The 23,249-nt window shown below is 33.5% G+C and overlaps 2 protein-coding genes across 2 annotated transcripts in view; one reads left to right on the top strand and one right to left on the bottom strand.

Moving 5' to 3' along the window:
- Positions 1-23,249, top strand: part of LOC149905707 (uncharacterized) — an 88,144-nt gene that overhangs the window by 60,643 nt on the left and 4,252 nt on the right. The window contains exons 5-13 of the mRNA XM_090105302.1: positions 14,962-15,253; positions 15,370-15,962; positions 18,724-19,076; positions 19,420-19,653; positions 20,377-20,565; positions 20,961-21,167; positions 21,499-21,706; positions 22,213-22,443; positions 22,753-22,940. Coding sequence (XP_089961428.1) covers positions 14,962-15,253; positions 15,370-15,962; positions 18,724-19,076; positions 19,420-19,653; positions 20,377-20,565; positions 20,961-21,167; positions 21,499-21,706; positions 22,213-22,443; positions 22,753-22,940 — 2,495 coding nt within the window. The remainder of the gene's footprint in view (positions 1-14,961; positions 15,254-15,369; positions 15,963-18,723; positions 19,077-19,419; positions 19,654-20,376; positions 20,566-20,960; positions 21,168-21,498; positions 21,707-22,212; positions 22,444-22,752; positions 22,941-23,249) is intronic.
- On the bottom strand, positions 318-5,690 carry LOC149905708 (15-hydroxyprostaglandin dehydrogenase [NAD(+)]-like). Its single transcript, XM_090105147.1, has 5 exons — positions 5,430-5,690; positions 3,798-4,037; positions 2,726-2,899; positions 1,575-1,717; positions 318-508 (listed from the first exon to the last, which is right to left on the bottom strand). The coding sequence occupies exons 1-5, from the start codon at positions 5,529-5,531 to the stop codon at positions 355-357; spliced, it is 813 nt and encodes a 270-aa protein (XP_089961273.1). The 5' UTR covers positions 5,532-5,690; the 3' UTR covers positions 318-354.

The following is a 23,249-nucleotide window of genomic DNA, read 5'->3' as shown; positions in this document are numbered from 1 at the left end:
TAATTATGATATCATGATCAACTAATCAGCATAATTTGCTAGTAGCAGCTAGCATGCAAATAAAGTTTTCATCATCCTTCTGAAAATTATATTTTCAATCATGAAACAATTAAGTAGTTTACAGTACAGTTTTGACTTATTTATACATAATATTATAAAATCAAAGCCATATTCATAGGTAAATTAAAACAATAATATTATGACAAATTCCTCATCCTTCTGAAAATTATATTCTCAATCAAGAAACAATAACCACCAAAGTTAGACTTACTACATAATATAAATTATATATGCACAGGTAAAATAAAACTCCAATATTAACAAAATCAGATTCATTAAAAGCAATACATAAATCTAAAGCCCCTCAGCCACATTCGAAAGGATTTCAAGGCTCTGCTTCACGGACTTGGTTACGTCTAAAGCGGGTTTATCGTTAGCGATTATCCACGTAGTGCCGTTTTCCCCGCAGTGAATTACCTCAATTATACCGGTTACTGCTGACTCCACTCTGAAATAAATAAACGTTTTATCTGTAGATCGATTCTGGACCCTTTTTGATACGGTTATGAATCTGTATAGAAATTCATTAGGTACAAATCCGGTATAAGAACTTTCCGGAAGGAACTTTTTTGGTCTATGTAAAGAGAGAAATATAATTTAATAATCTGAGAAATATCAGATGAATTTTATTGATCTAATTGGTTTTATGATATGATTTAAGTATTTAATTAAAAAAAATGTAAGTACAATACATATTTTGTAAAAAGTTTTGATGGATCCGTTAATTTTACAAAATAAAAAAAATATTTTAAACGAATTGCCGTAGCAACAACTATTCTTCTATTAGCATTGTTTTCTATAGGTTTGTAGTATTTTATTTTTATTGTTATGTTATTTTTATATTTACAAGCCAGCAACAACAATTTAGTCACTATGTCAGTTCAAATTTACGCTCGCTATAAATATGCGAACAAATTGAAATTTGCCCGTTTCCGCCTCATGTTTTATGCATCAGATACTTTAACGCGTGTCGTCATTTGTCAAAATTATTCTTGAATTTCGCTCAAATAAGTCTCTTTTGTTGAATGTTAAACCATTCATTTATAAAGTATCATATTTAAGTTATTTGACACGGAAGTTAATGCGTAGGCGTTTTGTATTTCACTAAATTACAATTCAATTCATGACGAAGATATTTCAAAGCAATTTATTTATTCTACCTAGAGAGAAGTGAGACAAAAATTATGAAGAAAGATATTGTTGAAGTTAGTGTACAATTGGCATGGGTATGGGTACATAGGTATTTATCGTGAAAGAGTAACAAACATACATACTCAAACAATCTTTCGCGTTTATAATATTAGTAGGATTCCTTAATATCACAGTTACAATACAGTCAGCATACCAAAACTTTGCTTTGCGCATAAAATGGTCATAACTCCATTTCAACAATTCTAGAAAAAACATCCGCTTGTTTACGATCACAGAATAAAAAATCTGAATCGCAAATAGAATTCGCAGCGTCGACTTTTCATTTCCCTGGAGGCGAGTATATTCAACTCATAACAAATTACCTTTGCGGCTCCGAGCCTGAAGTTAGTCCGAAGGAATCCTTCGTGGAGTTATCCAAGTTTTGTTTGTGGACCAGTGCCGTGTCCGTGAGTCCGAGGCAGACTGTGATAACGCGAACTTTAGTCTTCGAGTACGCCTCTTCTGCCTGAAAATTTAAGTTCTTTTAACTAAAGTTTGCAAGTGCTAACTCCTTGAATTTCTACAATTTTATTTTTTAAATAAATGCTTGGTAAGTTTTAACTTCGCTACTGCAAGGCTGATTTATTGTAACGAAGCATTAAACGGAATTAGCTATGATAGATCAATGTTTCATATAGACTATGAAATTATTATGATTTGATTATATATATAAAACTAAATCAATTCCAAAAAGGCTATCACTGAGCTATTCCACCCTCTAATCCGTAAAATATTTATATAGAACGATTTCCTCGAACCTCAAGCTTAAATGAATACAAAACACTTTTTTTCAGTCTTTCATGTTATGGTTTATCAGAAACCAAAATCCGTCGTAAATTTCACGCCATTCTGTAATCCATTTCAAGTGCTGGTCGTATCACGGTATGAATGAGTTGTATTGCAATAGAGATTTCCACGAAAGATTGCCACTTTGTAAAGGTATTTTTTCGATATGTAAGCCACAAACGCTATTCATTTCTTTTACAGGTTATTTTGTACGTGCAATCTTGTGATCATTACGGTTTTATAAACGTGCAAAAACACGATTGTACAATCCCGATACGTTGACTAGGATAGTAGTAGATCTATTATATTATGTATTGACGTTTCAAAAGTGCTTCTCGAAGAAGTCTAATTGAATATATAAATGTTTGAGTTTGAGTTTGAGTTTATACAATTTTATAAAGTTGCCACACACAAAACCAAAGTACCTACCAATAAACAGACCAATTTGGACATACCTAGTTATTAATAAAAGTTAATAGATGAAAAGCGTAGATAGTGAGTAACGAGAGCGAAGTAAAATTATTGCAAAAAAAAACTAATATTAAGTATGAGGTAATTCGCCACGAATTCACGAAAGGAAACGTCGAGTCTGTATCCATACACATCCTACTCGCTCCTTACACACTCATTCATGGAGAATACTTGTGTAAAAGAGATCGATTTTTTACAAGGTCACTACCAAACTTACCGCAAAAGAATTGCTAAACTGCAGCACAGCCGCCTTTGTAGCACCATAAACAGACAGATACGAGCATGGTCTGAAAGCGTGTAGCGACGATACGTTTATCACGACTCCACCGCCGCCTCCTCTATCCGCCCTCATTATTTCAAAGGCCTTTAATGTACTCGTTACGGTTCCACACTGAAAAAGTTAATGCATTAAAAGCTGAGATGTTATAATTACATTTAGGTTCGTAAACGGCGGAATGTGGATCCATGTTGCCAATTTTTTATTCATATCCAAAACCACCTTTGTTATTAGTTGATTCGGAAGTCAAAATGCGTTATTAATTACGGAGATTCTGTGAGAGTCATAAAACGAGTATTTTGTGTATTTTGGCATATGGGATAGATGTATTTCGTATTAGAGGGATTTTCTTTCAGCACATGATAATTTTAAATGTTTTAGATAGTATTTTATTTCCCTTCACCGGGAATTGAACCCAGCTATTGCGTACTCACACTTTGACTACTATTCAAATGTAGATAGCAAAGGATATAGGACACCAAGATGATATCTCTCTTTCATCTAGCAAACACATATTTACGCTTACAAAATATTGCTTAGCAAATATAAAGCACGAACCTTAATATAGATACAGAAAAGGTATTTCTATTTAAGCTACAGTTCTATATTTACTGAATATAAATACTTCTTCCAAGCTCTTGTTTATTGGAAATTGTTCCAAATTATTTGTCAATTGATAAGTTCTTCTAGGAACACATTGTTTCGTAAACTAAATTAAATTTGTATCGAAATAATGAAATCTCTATTCACTCATTTTAATATCTATTATATTTTTTATTGAATATCGAAAGGTAGAAATAATCTTTGATAAAAAAATCACTTGAAGATTTTGACCAAAATACTTTAAAACGTTTATTTTCAATGACTCTATTAAGACACTCTCAAGTCATCCGTGTTCAAATGAATCTTCTCCCATACAAGTTTTATGTGACGTCATGCGTATCTACTAAGAAACTACAGTGTCCCCAACTTCACCCAAGATTTAATTTAATTAAACTTGGCCAATACTCACGAAATTAACGTCCACCATTGTCTTATATGAACTCTCAGTATCGCCAAGTACCGCCGCGCAGTTCACAACCGCATCCAGCCTGCGGTATTTGTCCAAGACTTGTTTATATGCGTTATCAACTTGGCCAGCATCAGCCATGTCGCATTTTATAAACTTCACTCTTAATGCACCGAACTTGTTCAAGAGTTCCCCTTCCAGGGCCGCCCCCTCTCTCGCTGCGACGTCGAGAAACGCAACATGCTGTAACGTTCCAAAGTTTAAAGTTTGCGGATTTTTCTTGAGATTTCAGTTTAGAAACTGTAACTGAGTTATATCATCCTAGAAGCCAATTGTGGTTACTAATGTTTAAGTTTTTCATCTTGCATTAAAAAAGAGAGTGTGTGCCGAGCAAAAGTGAAACTTCTTTAGCAAGATTCAAAGATACCAAATTCGTCACCTTACTCCATGACGTGACAATATTGCCATGAGGCGACCTTTTATTAATTATTTTACTCTCAACGCGCCTACAGAAGTTTCACTTCAAAAATGAACACGATCTGCTTTTTTTCAATGTACCTACTATAACTTGATGGAGACATATTTATTTAAGATAACATAAAACAATAACAAGTCTCACTAAATAAATTCGAACAAATATTTAATAGTATTAGAATCAATAAATCTACCTAGATAACAATTAATCTATTAATTATTAGTAGCTATTATTTTATTACACTTTTCAGTCAAGGCTAAACATAGAATTGATTCTTTAAATACCTAACTTAATGAATGAATGAAATACTCTTTATTGTACCTATATACACAGAAATTAAGTTTGTTACGTATTTGAATAGCTAATAATAGAAAGAGCGGCTCTATCGCTCGTTAGCGATTTCTTCCAAGCAACTCAATGTACATACAGTGAACAAGAATTAAGAGTAGAGTAAGAAAAGAAAAGAAGAAAGAGTACTTAAATAACTTATTTGACATTACAAATTGCTTATCAAAAACAAAATATGTTATTTATCGCCAAGAAAACATTAACCTTTATTACTCTTTATCGTCATTGCAATTCAACGAAAGCTAAATAATAATAAATTATGATTTTAATCAATTTTATTGTTACTAGTTAATGTGTTTTCAATGAAAATAATATAATGTAATACTTTCATTTTATTTTAAACGCTATAATATTCGATGCTGTTCCTAATTAAATTAACATAATATAATATTATGTGATAAATAGTAATAGTCCTGTCTTTTCTTATATTGTTTTAATTTAAGTTATTTATTCCTTTATGTGGTAAAACAATATAATTTAGGATACATTCCACGAGTTATTGATTTATATATAATATAATTTTATCGAATAATTTCGTATATTTTTGCGTGTTATAGATAAAAACTCTATTAATTATATCAATGGAAATCTAGTTTCTTTATTTCGAATCCATTCAGATTAAAATCTGAAAACCCACAACACCTTTTAAGGCCTTGACTATTTAATGTATGAATTTAGATGAGATTTGACATTAAGATGAGTAGGTACTCATCTTAATCTTAGTAAACTTCTATCATTTGCAAATGTTTGGCATAAAACATTTTCCCCATTTCGAAACTGGTGGCTAATCAACACTGTATAGTGTAACTCACCCTAGCATTTTTCGACAACAATCCTCTAACCAATTTAGCACCAATCCCAGCTGCCCCACCCGTCACCAATACCACTTTCCCATCCACATCCCACTTGGCCATGTTACACCATAAATTGTCACATAAAATATATAATATGTAACCACTATCTAAGACAACACACGGATTACTAAATCAATACTAAATATTATCATATAATTTTACACTTATCGCACTATCACAAGATAAATAAAATATTTTGACACAGCCGACGTTAACAAATGCACGCGGGTAACTAATTACTTATATAATATAATGTAAAAGCGTCATATGTAATTAAAAATATTTCCTATACTCGTCAGTGTTACAATCACAAGTGACGTATGGAAGAAGTATTTATCAAGGTATTTATCCTTATAAGTACTAAGGAGTCTGCAACTTTATAAAGCAAAAAAATCCTAGTACGAAGTTTTGTTGTTGATTCATAGATTAGGCGCGGGACATATACAAGCGGCGCGGCGCGCATCGGGCGCGCATCGGGCGCACTGCCGGCGTGCATCGGGTGCGCTATTGGCATTTTGTATGAAATAATTTTGGAAAGGCGGCGCAACCGTGGAACAACCGTGGCGTGCCGTCTCGACGCCTTTCCAAAATTCTTTGATACAAAATGAATAAGAAGGACGTGGTGCAAAACAGATTCAAGAGGTGCGCTTATGGCACGCCCGCGCCCGCGCCGCTTGTGTTTGACCCGCGCCTTAGATAAACATAGCATTTATAAACTTGCTTTCACCGAATATTACTAATCATTAAAAATATTATAAAACTATATTTATACAATAATAATTAATTATTTTACATATCATCATTACTCTACAATAATAATAACAACTTAGATAAAAATATACCAAATATAAGGATTTAGCTTACATCATTACGGTAATAAATCGACTGTGAATAACACTCAAATAAAAAATAACATTAGGTATTGTTTTGTTAATAGATTTTCATAAATACAATAAACAACACGATAACTATAATTATGCCTGTACTCTATCGGTCTTACTAATGTGTTAGGTACCCATTTGCTTTGCAATGGATTAGCTGTTAATGCAATAACCTGTCTTGTTTTTATGATTGACGTTTCATGTGAGCAAGAGAAATAGAGCTATGAGCAAGAGCTATGGTAGAAAATGGTAGTAATTTATCCATAGTTTAACTTTTTATTAGTAAGGCCGTATAGGTATATTTTATAACATTAACAATATACAATCAATGTGTAGGTATATAATATTAATTATTATGTATTAAAATGTAAAAACAATCGAATTGATTTTAACGTTTTCACTATATCCATAAATAGATTCGTGAAGTACATGGGCTTTTTGGTTGCAAAATAAACACTTGAAGCTGAAAGAAAATTTGAGGGTAACAGCTGTAGTCAAGTGGACGCGAGTGAATCGCGATTGAAGAGCTAGTCAATAAAATAAATTGGACACTCTAAGTTTGAAGTAATCTTGTGATTTTGACATACTGATACGGAATTATTAAAAATTCATCGCGCTCTTGAAAAGAAGTGGTTCTGACCGCCGCTTCGAATGAGTTTTGCTCAGCACTCTCAATTTTACACGACCTTGCTTTTCAGCACTTTTAACGGAATAGATTTTATTATGAAACTAGATAGGAAGGTGAATCTTGTGTGAATTTTACGTTTGGAAATTCTTTTGTACATTACAATTACTGAAATTTGTTTGAAATAAGTAAGCTAGTTGATACATTAAAATATGTATAATCATTTATCAAGGTAAAATATTGTTTGTACCTATTTGAGTTTGAGTTTGAGTTTGAGTTTGAATTACTTAATCAAATAAACGGACCTTTTCAATTGGTCGTTTGGTTTATTAATATTAGCTGCTCCGCGCGGTTTCACGCACGTGGCTCCACTCCTTTTGGTCGTAGCGTGATGATACTGGCCTATAACCTTCCTCGATAAATGGGCTATCTAACACCGAAAGAATTTTTCAAATCGGACCAGTAGTTCCCGAGATTAGCGCGTTCAAACAGACAAAAAAAACTCTTCAGCTTTATAATATAGATTACTAGCGACCCGCCCCGGCTTCGCACGGGTGCAATGCTGATACTAAATACACTACAGAAAAATTGTGAACATTGTTTATGTATAAAAATATAGCGGCCCGCTCCGGCATCGCACGGGTATAAAATACAAAGCCGGGCGGCCGCAAACGCTACGTCCCGCAATTTTTAAATCTGTAATATCTTCGAAAATATTCACTTAAATCATACGGTGTAAAGGGCCATATAGATCTATATTAAATGAACAATGTATCCATGGTATTTAATTGGTTAAGGATTAATGCTGTATTGGTTAAAATCGCTTCGAAAATTAGCCATTATTTGTCGTAAAAAGTAAATGACAAAAAAAAGTTATTGTGGGTTATCCATAAGAGATAGACATATACCATCGCGGACTTTTCTGTAGACCTTTTCAATGTGTATAATACTTAGTACATTATTTTGATAAAACTTGTAGGGATCAGCCTGCGTTTGCAATGTAAGCGGAATAAATGTAATTTTTTACGACATCACATTAGAAACCTCAAAAATAACAGTACTTCTCCACTACTTAATGGATCTTATTATACATATAAACCTTCCTCTTGAATCACTCTATCTATTAAAAAAAACCGCATCAAAATCCGTTGCGTAGTTTCAAAGATTTAAGCGTACAAAGGGACATAGGGACATAGGGACATAGGGACAGGGAAAGCGACTTTGTTTTATACTATGTAGTGATTACGATAATACGTGACAATTGCTTGCTACGTAAATATAAAAAATAATATAAGTAGAATTTCTTACTGTAAACTATAATAATTCTTTCATAAAAATCATGACACAAAATTCGTTTTTGGAAAATACTATCAACATAAAGACGAATAGAACAATTTTTGCACCTATATACATGTACATATAACGGACAGCAAAAGACCAAATAATACAAAGAGAATACTTCGTATCAAAGTTCAGTTAAAGCCAGTAGGTACAGCAGAACACATATTTGCCTATTTCTCAAAGGACAAAAGCTTGCAGCTGTGAGCTGTGTCGAGTCTGTCCTTTACTCTCCTTTGATATGAATTTTAATTTTTATTTAGCGCTTTGTGTTGTATGAACATCACTTGGTTTTACCATGCTTATATTTTTATAACTATATTTTATCGTTTTATTTTAAATGTTAATGCATTTGCACGCTAAATGTTTTACTCTACCTTTTAAATAAAACAAAAATGTATAATTTTAGGTTAATTTATAATAGGAATTAAAAAACATGAATGTGTCGCGGTTGAAAGTTATCCCGCAATTTATTATAAGGGATATTCAACTGTATAATGGGTAATTAGGGAAATTAATGTGTACCAATTAATTTATTTAAACGATATTTAATTATTGGACATTTACGTATATATTTTAACAGTGATATGTGTTTGTAAATACACGAGTATTACACAGAATTATATACTAGCTTTTCGCCAGGGACTTTGTGTGTGTAGTCAAAGAAACATCCGGTATACAACTTATGTCCTTTTATCAGATCTTAGACTATCTTTGTAAAAAATTTGAAGTAAATCCATGCAGTAAGTTAAGCCCAGACAGACAAACAGATAAAAATTCTAAAACCTATATTTTTGGCCTCGATGTCGATTGTAGATCATAAAAAAATATTCAATGTACAGTTATGTATGTAGTTTGAGTTTCATTCTTGGCTTGATAAGGCTGAAATATCCTTCAATTACGCAAAGGGAAAATGTTAAATAAACACCGAATTCAAATTCATTCAAGCATTATTATTATATCTAAAATAGCTCACGTAAAATCTGCTTACATTGCGGAGATGACTCGGTTGAATTTCAACCAAAGTTTTCCCTTTTGTTTTCATTTTATTATTCTGCCAGCTCCCCACATTCCGTGTTAATAAAGAAAAATATTCGCGACACAGAAATTAAAATAAAAGTAGGACTACGTTTGAGTGAGTGTTTTTAAAGGTCTTTGTATTCTTGACACATTTTGGATTTAAGCACTTTTTAGGGCATTCACTTTTAGTGTCAAGGCCTATCTCGAGAGTTGTTTTTGCAGAGATAATTAGGTAAATAAGAGATGGCAGGGTGAAATTACAGCAGGTTGGACTTGAGCTTGGAATGGAAGATTTCATTAGCGGCAAATTTGCGGTTCAAATTGTTCCAGGGACAGCATAATATTTATTCCGTCCGGCGGTTTTCTTATCTACGAAAAATCCTACAAAATTTTTCGCTAGGTAACTTTGCCGTTAATATAGGGTTGATGTACCAATAGTTGACCATTTAAGCGGTTTTATCTTTAGCTACATATAAAAAACGGGTTATTTGTTTTACGTTCAATGTTATTTTTGGGACACAGATAATTGAATACTCACTGCAACTATTGTTCTTAATATCAATTTGATAACCTATAAAGGTTTTATGAAAACTACTCTGAAAGTTACTTCTGCTAAAAACACCATTACTTGACCACTGATCACCAATATCTGACCATCATTGCTCTAAAAGTTGACCATTTTCAAAATGAACAAAATGTCCTTCTTCGAACATTAGTTTTGTTTAATAAATAAATATATTATTTAATAAATAAAAATAGGTTGATGAAATCAAACCACTTGGTCACGGAAATCAAGTGGACAACTCAAGGTTAATAATATTCTCGGCCCCGAAACCTGACCAACTAAGTTCGGTATAAAAATCTTACGGTGGTCAGCTTTTGGAAATATGTAACATAAAGCTATGACTTAACTACGGCTTATATGGTTTGTTAAATTAGGTAGGTATAAGCACAAAACAAAGCAAGTCTTTCTTAGCAAAATATAAAGAACCAAGAGCTGACCATACTGGTCAACAATAGGCGAAAAATTGTTTTTGTTGCTCCAAAAGATAACCAGGCCGCTAAAAATCATGAAAAACTGTTCATGCCAAAAATGAAGCCGAAAGTCTATAACAGAATGGTTCAACATTATGCCTATAACAAGACATATAAAGAGTAATCGATTGCATTCAAGATAAATTAAGATTTCCCAATCAACTCCCGATAAAAAACTCTTAGTAAAAAATGTGATTACTTACGGGGCACCTACTTAATGACATCTTCGTGTTGAAAAAATGTCAATATTTCTGACCATTGGCAGCAAGGTTTGTTTTTATTTTATAGATGATGTTGCTTTATAGAAAAAACAATAAAATATCATCTGGGGCTGCCGTATTTTCTTAATTGGCGCGTATATTTGAATTTCGGTCATGCATTGGCGCTTGGTCAGCTAGTGGTACATTGACCCTAGATAATTGTTGCAAAGAAAAGATTATATTTTCAAAATGTTTGAAATAAAATACTATTTTCAAATCCTTTATGAAACTTTCATCTGTTCAATCATAAAATTGCATCCTAAGATTTCATCTATTTATATTTGTTCGAATTTCAGAATTTCCAATTGATACTTATCAACAGAAAATTTTTACAGGCTTTACTTGGCAAAATCCGTCACTGGATAAAGTAGAGCAATGTAATGTCCATATTGTGCTACGCTAGATACAGACCTAATTATTTTTATGTACCTAGTAATTTAAAAAATATGAGACTTGTAAATTTGCCAATTTTAAACAAAATATACTTATTTGAATCATTACCTAGCAATAGTATATTCAAGATATGTTTTTATTACGCTATTGCATAGCTTCTATCGCGGGCCTTGAGCGCGGGGACCGAATCCAGAAATTGCGTAACGAAAAACCTCACGCTCTCCACTCCGACGGGCGCGGAGGAGTGGCTTGAAGGCATGCTACGCAATAGCTTTACCGCGGCAGTCCCCGAGTGCCACACGTCTTTTTTTATATAATTTATCTTTTCAATTATATTTATTAATGTAACTGTTCAATATCATAATTTATGTAGAATGAATGAAGTATGGTACCAATGAAATTTACTTCCAACCTAAATTCGGAACATCAGTAGGTACATTTTACAGCACAAAATATCGTCAAGATTTCCTTCAAAAATAATTATTACACTACCTATATTGTTATCTATTTTTGTAGAAATAATAGTTAAACAATATTTTTAACGTAATTCACATTAGACCGCCTCCTCGGTACAGTGATTGACGCGTGAGCGTAACACCGAGGGTTCGATTCCCGGTGGAGACGAAAAAAAAAAATGTCCTGGTCTGGTAAGACAGAGAAGGCTGATCACCTACTTGTCCCTAAAGAAAATCGATCAGTGTAACAGATGTATAATGCATCTGCCCCTTACCCCACTATGGGTATATGGGACTTCACTTTAATTCACATTAAATCAACTTCATTTTGATATGCAATTCTATCTTAAAACCCATTAGCAGGAAAACGAAATTATAATTACTTTCGTTAATTAAACATGTGCATACGTTTATTGAATATACGGTGAGCGAGCTACAAAATATTAAACTTTACTAAGGTACAAACGAAAACTCAATTTTCTAGTGTGAATTTTATCCAAGTGACCTTTGGCCAAAGTAACTCAATTTCGATAGCACTTTAAGCAGAACGGTTTTGGAAAATTCATTTTACCAGTACTTTTACTGTATGAATTTATTTAGGAGGAAAAGGTTCGAATATACCGTCTAATAACAAGGATATTGAGTTAAAACAAGGAAATTACGCTTCATGATTTGCCTTGCACAAGGAAATATCAATCGTTATTCTTCAATCTTCAATCGTCATTATTAATTCTGGCTGATCACTACCAGATAATCAAAACTGAAATTAACATTGACAAAAATCTTCACTTTAAAAAATTTCAATAATAACTAAAAAGCATTTAATTTTTATCAACTAGGTACGCCGTACGTAGAGGTTTGCAAAGGTGATACTACTTTTAGTCAACGGGAGCTTGTATTCAAAATCCGATTGAGTCTGCTTTACTTACCTTTTTCTTGATGTAAAATAAAAAAGAGAGCAAATCTGACCCAGCCAGAATAAAATTCCCAATATTTCCTAATACATACGAAAGGAGCGGCAATACATAAAGACTTGGAACGTGACATGTTCCATCATATTTCCTTTGCTCGCACGGAAAATACAATTTTAACAGAGACATTTTCGAAGCCGAGTTACCGGAGACCTGAAACTTAATGCCAAGAATACACGGTCACGTCCCCGACGTTCAGTTATTGTAGCTTCAAAATCAATTCTTCCTATCAGCATTTGAGGTATTTTTACATAATCTTGCAGCTATAATGAGTATTTTTGTTTAAGTTTCCGTTTGGGAAAGTGTTCATTTAGTCACCTACTAGTACCTAGATAGTTTTTTATTAACTTTATAACATGCGCATAGTTTTAATATTTTCGTTTTATCAAGCATGTTTTCTTACGTGAGTATTTAGACATTATCTTCGTATTATTTAAAAGAATGTACTCAGTCTAAATTTCAACGTATTTAAATGCTTGATCATCATAAAATAACACATGAAACAGCCTTTTCACTGCCATATTGTTATCGACGTGTTCACAAACGTATAAACGTTATAAAAGCCAACAATCCTGCCTCCATTCCCCGCTATTTGACTCGTGACGCTGACGTCAAGAACGCCTGAAGTCTTTGATGAAATTTAAATGTGCTGCTGTCGGCCGAAATAAGACGTGGTTTCAATTTCCAGCGAATGTGTGTAAATGTGAAGTAAAATTATATACGATTTGCGGTTTATTTCACGCTCTTTGCATATTCAGTTTTTAATATTGCCAATTTGCTTCGTGAAATGATTTAATGCTGCGGTACTTTCAAATCGATGTCAAAGTTTAGAAAATGATGTGTTCGGATCACGAACGTGCATTTTAACCAATATTTTTGATACGGTCGTAAGCTTGTTGTTTATTTCAGTACAATTTTCAATGACGTTCCATCCCTTTTAAGCAAAAAATCATTCATATGAAATCAAATGAAACGAGTAGTGCTGACTTGTAACAATTTACTAAAAGTAAAATTATTCTAATGTTGAAAAAATCACGACATATTTAATCTTCAATTTGCCTCTAGGCAATACTTCAAAATCAAGCAAGAATATTATGCAAACATAAAACATTCATAAAGTCTGTTTCCCTTTAACTTCCAACTTATAAGGACGACGAAAAGGTTATAATATTTCCATGATATTTGATTTGCCTTCATATATAACAAAACAAGATAAGCGAGCTAGAAGGTACAGAAAATGAGTTACAAAACGCAAAACTGCACCCCAACTTTATTTCTTAATCTCTATACTATAAAATTTATAATCAAATGAATAAATAAAACAATGAATGTATGAAAATAGCAAAAGATACTATAAACAACATCCTTACATAAAATTATCTAAAATGCACAAAAAGGACAAACAAGATCATCAAAACTATGAAATTTAATTGAAAAGTGCACAAAACGTTGAAACGGTAGTGCAGTGTTTACTTCCGCTAACTTTCTCTTCGTGTTTGTGTTGGAAAAACTCTAACAGTATTTCCACGATTAGTTTACTGAACAACTTTATTCCTAGTAATAAAGTGTAACAAACATCTTCTGTATCCTACTAATATTATAAATGCGAAAGTTTGTGAGGATGTGTGTGTTTGTGTGTGTGTGTGTGTTTGTAACTCTTTCACGCAAATACTACTGAACTGATTACAATGAAATTTAGCACACATATAGAGAGTAACTTGGATTAACACATAGAATAGGTTTTATCCCAAAAATCCCACGGGAACGGGAACGATGCGGCTTTTCTTTGAAAGCGCGGTCGAAGCCGCGGCGGAAAGCTAGTGGATAATAAAGTATGCATGATAAATCAAGTTTTATTGAGCGGTGGATCTACATGAATTAAGTTACCGTGGAATTGGGAAAATCACAATATAACATGAGTAATGGGTATTCATGGTAGGTCAGTCTATTACAAAAGGTTATGTTAAACGTGTCGATTAAAAGATTAATTTATGTTTGATGAGCATTAATTCTGAAAAAGAAAACATTTTGTGGAAAATATCCCTTGACTCATCCCTGCTGAAACATTTAAAAGAAATAGATTTTTATATTCATAATGTAAAACAAATATTTCATACGTTTGATTTAGAAATCATCAAACTTGAATATTTTTTTAGAGAAAAATCTTTAAACTTATATTGCATTTGAATGCTCTAAAAACCAAATATTAAATCTTCAAACTCATTCAATACGATAAAAACATCTGTTTTATTAAATGTAACAAAACTAAAGGAAAATTAAAAAAGAAAGCGTAACTTACAGAAGATTAATCCAAATGTGCTATTATGTAGCTAGAGGGATTTGAAAATAAGGGAACATTTTATCGCTTACTCTGAGTGAATTATTTCAACTTAACGCATAGTTTTGATGTGGCCTATTAATTCCGTTAATTGCAAACAATTTCCATACATAGCAATAAATCATAATTGTGGATATAATTACCATTTTAGTAATCGAATTTTGTTTGTTTCAGATTCTCTTTGATAGTTTCACATTGGGCCGCTTCACATCCTTCACGGAAGACGGGTGTCCTGATGGTTACATGCAAATACAAGAAGCCAGTCGACCACAAGTCGGCGGTTCCTGGTGTGGTACATCCTGGGGCCCATCCATATACTACAGCGAAACTAAGTCAATCACATTAATCATAAGACTCCTACACCTATCAAAAGAACAGAATAATTACAACTTCGACTTCCGAATGGCATATAAAGTTCTGAGAAAAGAATATGCAACAGTACGCTATGGCGGCACACCACCCTCAGGTGAGCGATCGATCAAATCGTTAATCGTACTCGAATATCACAAATATACGTTTGATTTATGATTGTTCAGTAATATAGTCGGTATAGGCGATATATCATTCCCATTTCTATTACAGAGCGACCGTTTTTCAAACTGCGACCCATGCCATATCCCGTAAACATATCGCGCGGGGAAGATACGAATGTCGGGAGAGCTACAAAAACCCCCGAGTATTACCTCGGGGATTTGATTTCTGGGACTTATTGCTCTCGAATCTTCAGCGACTGCGATCGTAAAAACTGTAGGTTACAATCCCCGAATTTCCCTGGAGTTTATCCGAGGAATTTGACTTGTTACTACGCGGTCCGCCAACACGAAGTGCCTCAAGGAAAACACGCTTTAATAGTAGTGAAGCAGCCAAATGGGCAATTAGTTTCGATTCGGAGTCAGAAAGCGTTGTATGCGACTTCACAGCAGGAGAGGGGGAATAATGGGAGAGAGTTGAAATTTTGGCAGCAGTGTGATGAAGTGCAGGATTACGTGACTGTGTACGATGGTTATACAACGAGGGACCCGGTCATTTTAAGGTTTTGCGGTGGAGGGGTGTCCGTCCCAGAGGCGATATCGAGTGGACCGGAGTTATTGGTGGAATTCACAACGTCACCCTTTGGAACATTCCTTCAACCGGCCACTCTACAGTCTTTGCACGGATTTCAATTAGAAGTTGAGGTACATAAACTTTATAATAATCGATATCTAAGATATTAAGCAACGCTTATACGCACAATATTATGATATTAAAATTAAAATATTCCCTTTAACATTAACAAATTTAAACTGCATTCGTACTTATATAAAGAGGAGGAAGATAATACATTATATTGGTTGATGATCGATGATCGCTGCTATAAATAAATAATTTCAATTTATTTACGATGGAAAGTATTCAATGATTAAAATATTGTATTGTATTGTATTATTACGCTCGTTAGTTCAATATAATTCAATCTCGTTCAAGTGTTGATTATGATGTAATTATTCGAATAATTAAATATTTACTTCACAATGTTTAAAATGAATTCAGAACTCGTAAATTTCATTTTGTCTTGTGTTGAGATAAATCAGAATTAATTTAGATTAAGATTAACCCTCTGTATGTCGTAAGTATTGGAAAATAACCAAGTTAATTTACTCTCGTATGAAGTGAAAGGACAAAAGGGCAATCTATTTTCATTATAATATAGAAATGAGCAAATGTATATGTTAACGATAATATTATATGGTCAAATGTTAGTAATGTTATAGAAACGATAGCTACTATTTCTTTCTCTTTATACTTAAATTACTAAATTCCTATATATAGTGATAAAGTTAGCATACCGCATTTTTTTGCATACCTATATGTAATTTTATTCATATTTATAAGTAACAAAGAGCCTTTAATTTCTGATTAGAAAGAAAAGAAAGAAAGAAAGCGTTTATTTATGAAACTTTCGATCATATTATCTATACTACGCAGAATTTTTATGACAGAATAATACATTTTATTAGAACAACAGAAGCTTGTATGTGATTAATTGCCGTTTATCTACCCCGGGTGTAAATGATGGATCTAAAAATAATGCTCTCCGTTGTATTTTTAGGACAAAAAAATAATTCAATTCCAGTTATACCTTATTTTTTCTCATCTGTTTTACGTGAGTAGGTAATTAATTATTCAAGTGAAACTTCTTTATGGCAATAAGGTTCTCTTCTGACACGTGCGCTCGGCAGACCCATTCTTTTTTATTTATTTTGATTAAAAACTCTTTTTACCAGATATACAGTTAAAATACCGATTACCGACATTATTATTTTTTTATAAAATATGAACCTCAATTATGAATCGAAAAACGATAAAACTATCAAAGAAAGGCAGACGGTTATAATTAAATTATATTTAAGATTCTATTATTAAAGCCATTGTCTCCGGCAGATTTACTCAGACGCTCAGCTGGCTGAAATAATTACACTTAGTAAAATTCAATTTAATTTTAGAGAGCTCTATAATTAATCGTCTCCGATTCCCTTGGGACTTTCAGGCTTGGATTGACATTTTGGTTGCCTTCCATTTGTATACATTTCTTATATTAATGATCGATCGCGTATAAGATGGATTGGTGCACCTTGAAAGATGTTTTGATAAATTTTATACATTTAAATAAAATATAGAGCATCTTTTCGGTTATAAACTTTTTATATGTATATTATTAAATTGTCAAGAAACATTGCAAAATAAAGAAATAGCACATTTATAAACCAGTAAAAAATAAAAGCACATTTTTACTCAATGCATAATGTACTTTAAAAAGTTCTTCACTTCGCGAATTTTAATTTTCCCTCTTGTTGCAACTCCAAGTCGTAATTGGCAGTAACGAAACAATGAGCATCTAGAATAATGCACACTATCCGTATTTTAATACTGTAATTAAAAATCCACTCGTGTTAAACAATAAATCAAGAAACGCTAGACCCTGTTTGGGTGTATGCCAGAGAGTAATTAGCTAGTGCCTAGTATGGCCAGTTATTATAATGGAGCATTCAGTAAACTGCGGTCGCGCCCATTGTTTCAACTTATCAAATTAGGCCACGACCTTTTTACGTCACAGGACTAAAGTACAGAATACATTCCGCTCATAATGGTCCAGGGTGGAAAGAAAACTTTCTCCACCGTCATGCTTAGTTGGCCTTGTTTGTGGTGGTAAATCAATTGATTGAAACAGACGTAGTTCTAGTGTACTAGTTTGTCGATTTAGTTTCACCTTGTATCACTGTTTATTGGGAGGAACAGAAATTAGTGAAGTTTGTTTAGTTTCCAACTACCTCTCTGTCTATATCAGTTAGCGTAGTAAAATTATCCCAATCGAAATTAAGTTATGAACTATTCGCATAGAAACCTTGACTGTTCAACTTGTTTGAACTCCAAATACGAGCAGAATTAATAATTAAAACTTTAAAATTAATAATTAAAAATAATTAATTTAATGACAACCGCTGTACTGTATGATTGTCATAATTATCATATTGTGCGCATATTATATTTAATTAGAGTACTCAAAATGAAAATTAATCAACAGAATAATTATTACACCTAATAATAATTAAGAGAAAATATGATGCAAAATTGTTTTCTACATTTTCTCTCACTACATAGTTGTAAACAGATAATTTTCGCAGCTATAAATTTAAGCGATCATATTATTAAAATCTGGGTTACTAAGTATCTCAATCTCTCTTGACCTCTCCTTAGCATATCACACTCTCGTCATGTCTTTATTACACGCTAAAGACTGAATAACATTAAAAATCAATCGCTATCCAACCTGCTTCATACTTCTACATATTATTTATATTCCATTCCCGTTTATTGGAGACGTTGATAACAGAGTATACGATAGCATTAGATTTCAGAGCGCAATAAAATGAATATTACCATAATAAACCGTTTTAGGTTAGATTCGTCGATCAACAGTCGCCGACGTACGCAAAAAATAAACGAGCCTGCGAATTCTGGATTAGAGGGACTGGTCGAGGTGTGTTGGAACACCCTCAGCACTCTCTGCCGCCAAATACCACCTGCTTATATCATATGCAGGGGATAGACACGTCGGGGCCTTCGGGACGGAATATTATCTACAGGCGCCAGTTCTCAGCGCCGAGATTTAGAGTGTGGTTCTCCGTGTTAAAATTTTATGTGACGAACGCGCTTAATCCGAATCTGCCTGAGGATGAGTACTGCGGCAGCCATTTGAATATATGGGACGGTCCTATGAGGATATCGCCGGGCTGTAGCGATATATTTTGGTAAGGATCTTTTGCGAAATTCTATTATTTCTTATACTGTTTACGTATTTCTTACTCTGCTTAAGCATTATTTATGTAAATTACATTATAATAAGAAGCGCTGCGATGTTTTGCTTGCACTGTTCTGATCACAGGTTCTGATACTCGAGATTCATAGTAATTTAAATCATTAACATTTATGTTTTCTACATGTGATCTGAAAAAGCCTTTTTTATTTGTAAAATACCGAATAAATCAGGCCGTTATCGATTCCACTAATAAGGTTTAACATTTCACTAATTAGCTGCAACCTTGCTTCATTAGCATTCCAAAACCCGTGAACCACATAATATTTATATTTCAGTGATAAAGAGCGGTCTGTGCAAATGTCAAGAGCCACCTCACCACAGTCGGTGATCGTGGGACGACCACCAACAAACGCCACGCTAGTTGCCCGCTTCTGCCGCGAGAGGGCGCCAAGAACATGCGAACACGCATTACTAAGAAAATCGCGGGCTTGCGCCAGAACTGAGAGTTTTTTATCCAAAGGGGACTCTCTTACGTTGGAACTGAAGTTGACGCAGGGGACCGCTCTAAAGTAGGTCATTCGAAACTTTCTAAATTACTTGCGGTTTATTAGCTTTTTAAGACTTGTTGAGACTTCGGAATTGTGTGGCAGAGTTGCAAATAATATGGTGATGTTTATGCTAATGGAAAAAGGTTCAAAACATTGTTGTTTATACAACACGGTAGCTTAAACAAATGCAATAATTGTTGTATTTTGTCTATGTTGTCGTTTGTTCCGGAAAATCTCTGAATAGCTGAAATTTTAAAGAAACCGAAAGAATCTTTAAGTCATACGAATTTTAAACATAATATTGTTTTATGTTTTTGAATAAAAATATAACTATTTTCTTTTACTCTACGTTTATCAGAGACATTTGAAAAGGCTCATAGTATATTAGATTTCTCAGAGGAAAATAATTATTAACAACAAATTATTCACAAAGAAATTGCTTTCTTATTTGCATAATAAGAGTTTCCAACTTCGCAATTTATTACTCAGACTAAAGTTTCATTTCAATCAATCTCAATGTCGAGAAACATTATCCACAATTTATTTATATATTATTCACCAACCCGCACTTGGCCAATATGGTCAATTATGGCCGAATTCCTCATCATAGGCTTGTGTACTAATTATAGGACCAATTAATATGTGATGAGGAATTATCATCAGCCTATATTGATTGTTATTATTATAATCACTACATGGAGAACACAACTTTAGGCCTAAAATTTTAATACCTTTCTTTTCCAGACCAGTCTTTTTCAAAGCCCTTTACGAGTTTGTGGATCTACATCAAGATGGCGAGCCCTGGGGTCGAGGGCCATGTTCCAGAAGGTTCGCTTCTCGATCCTTTCCTGAAGCACCTGCAGACCCGCCAGTTACATTTTCATCACCAAGAGATGTGTTCTTATATGGGAGGGGTGGCAACCGTAATATTAGGTATGCATCCATTTCGCTAAATTTTTATTTTTATTTCTATAGTAGATATTCAAAAATGGCTAAGTAAAAGTGTAAATTGCAATAAAATAGAATTGAATTAGACAAATCTTTCCCAACCGACAGACGAGATCATAGTAAAGCGCTTTCCTATTGCCCTTAAAAAATAAGTTTTAAGATAAGCTCTTTTTAAGCTTGTTGAATGTTGAGTTACAAGACATTAATAATTGTTAGCGTTATTTATATTGTGATCTTAAATTTTAATCAATAAATTAACAACTAACGAACAAAAACTGATCGAATTTTCTAGATTTTGTTCATATTTGTTCAAATAACAAAAATCAACTAGTTTAGATAGTTAGTAGTTGTAAGTTTTAATAGAACATATAAATTTCCAGCTGCACATACCGCTTCGAAGCGAACCCAGGAGAAGCAGTCCGTCTCAAGATCTGGAGTGTCCGTAGCGGTGGAAGGCTATGCAGGACGGTGCACTCTGCACACTCGCCATGGTACCGGTGTGGGGGGGATCCCACTGCAGCTGTCAGAGTATTTGATAGACCCTGGAGGGACAGTGGACCGGGAGTATTGCGGGATTGCCTATGCAGGTAAGGTTTTTGAACATTCTGTATTTAATAATTACTTTTTTATAAGTTTGCTTTTACGAGTACTGCCCGCCCGCGTCCCGTCTTTTAATATGGAAAAGGCCGCAAACATAGCTGCCCAGTAACAGCAGTAATAAGTTAGTTGAATGTTATTTAAGCACAAGTTTTGTTTGTGATTTATATTTCCTATTCCTTCTATTTGTACTTATAGGTAACAGTTCAGTATTTTAATTATCAATAAAGAATAACAATGTCCACTTTTCCATTCCTGTGTCCGATTCTTATCACCACCCACATAGTACCAAATTAACTAATAAATATTAATTTCTTCCAGTGACGTCATTGATTACGAATTTACGTCATCATCTACAGTCGCCGAGTTAAAATTCGATGTCGTGAACATGAGTGCGTTAGATGACTTCAGATCCTTTGGTTTCGAGGCTTCTGTTGAGTTTGTGAGACTGGAGGCTGAGTGTGAAGGAACGCATAAAGTGCATGGACCTAGCGGGGAACTGCTACTGTATTCTTCTATGATAGATACGGTAAGTGTATTGTTAACTGGCTTGACTGAATTGACTTGTTCGATTTTTGAGTTGCGAGTGGCTCATAATGTTGTTTTTGTTTTAAATATATAACAATATGTTTTTACCACGCCATCTATGCGTTCGATTATGAAACCATATACATGATAGAGACAGTACTGCAAAGCCGCGCATTTAACACGCTTTGAGTACATCAGAAATTCTATAGATGTCAGTGTATTTTTGTTGTTGTAATAATTTATAACATTTTCATAAATGGTACCATTTACCAATAATTGCTGTAACCTCTAAGGCTGTAACGATGTTGATATAATATAGATTTTTGATGTTTTATAGCGCTCATTATTTTTTTATCGTTTTAAACTATTGTTTGAAATAGGTAGGCATGCATATTTTTAAAAATTAATATACTATGAGTTTGTTGAAGTACCAAAGTGTTAATAATTATATTTTGTCAAAATATGTTTTTCCACCATTCTACTATTTTTTTTCCACCAATTCTTCAGGACCGCTGCGACCAACGTCCCTGGTTAATAGACCCGTCCCCAGGTCGGTACCTCTACATGAAGATAGAGGGTAGCATCATCAAGGAACCAGATTTGGACAACTTTACTCTCCTTAACAATATCACAGTAGCTCCAGACTTGAGACACATGTGCCTGACGCAGAATAGAATAGCAGTGTATACTGGGGGCTTAACACCTACGTATATCTGCCCCTACCCACCTCATAGACAGGTATTTCATTGGAATTAATAATGATTGAGTAAAATTATTCAAAAAAAATGTATCGTAAGTACTTATCCGTTTGTCTGGTTGAAATCGATCTCCGAATCAGATGTGAAATATAATCTCAGGATGTTTTCAAATTGACACTTGAAAGTATTGTACCTGTAGGTATAATACATCGGAGCATTTGATTCATCAATTATTAGTTATAAATTTCCTTCTTGTTACAGTTTTCTAGTAGAAAATAGAACCATTAGAAGTAGTCTCCGTATGCCATTTATCATTAAAAATGTTCAAGATTTATTATTTTCTTTTCAGGAGGAACAAAGCGTGGAAATATTTTCAGACGGTTGGATAAAAGAAGTGGATCCTCTCGCAAGACATGTGTTAGCTCCTCCGCCATCTCCTGATAGAGTAGAACTAGACTGGCCTAGGTCGCTCAGCGTCGAACTAATTGCTGTTGAAAGCGGGTCGTATTACATCACGTGGTTGGAACTTTCGAGAAGGTAATCCTTAATTCCTTATTAATATTAATGCGAAAATAACTCTGTCAGTTCGTCTTTTCTTCTCACCTAAGCCATTGAAACGCATTATTTGGTAAAAATACTTTGAGACCTAAGAAAAAATAGGTTAAAAAATATATTCCATGTTTATATTGCGTCCAAATACAGACAGACATATTATCCCTTATAAAATAACTATAAGTGATAATAAATTCAAAAATGAAAATGCATATTTACACTATTTACCAAATATTATATTGAAGTATGCATTAAAATTATACCCAAGTAATAAATCAGCACAGAAAACAATAT

The sequence above is a fragment of the Colias eurytheme genome, chromosome 9 (assembly GCF_061535395.1).
Source record: "Colias eurytheme isolate Ceu_HAF_F1 chromosome 9, ilColEury1 Martin Lab GWU primary, whole genome shotgun sequence".
Lineage (NCBI taxonomy): Eukaryota > Metazoa > Arthropoda > Insecta > Lepidoptera > Pieridae > Colias > Colias eurytheme.
This window is presented reverse-complemented; position numbering and strand designations above follow the sequence as displayed.

What these genes read in the sequence shown, in the direction of transcription:
- LOC149905708 (XM_090105147.1), bottom strand. Translation starts at nt 5,531, where the DNA reads ATGGCCAAGTGGGATGTGGATGGGAAAGTGGTATTGGTGACGGGTGGG. An exon ending in AGTTTAGCAATTCTTTTGCG is followed by an intron (nt 1,718 to 2,725) that starts GTAAGTTTGGTA and finishes TTAAATTTTCAG; the next exon opens with GCAGAAGAGGCGTACTCGAA. An exon ending in TCAGGCTCGGAGCCGCAAAG is followed by an intron (nt 509 to 1,574) that starts GTAATTTGTTAT and finishes TATTTATTTCAG; the next exon opens with AGTGGAGTCAGCAGTAACCG.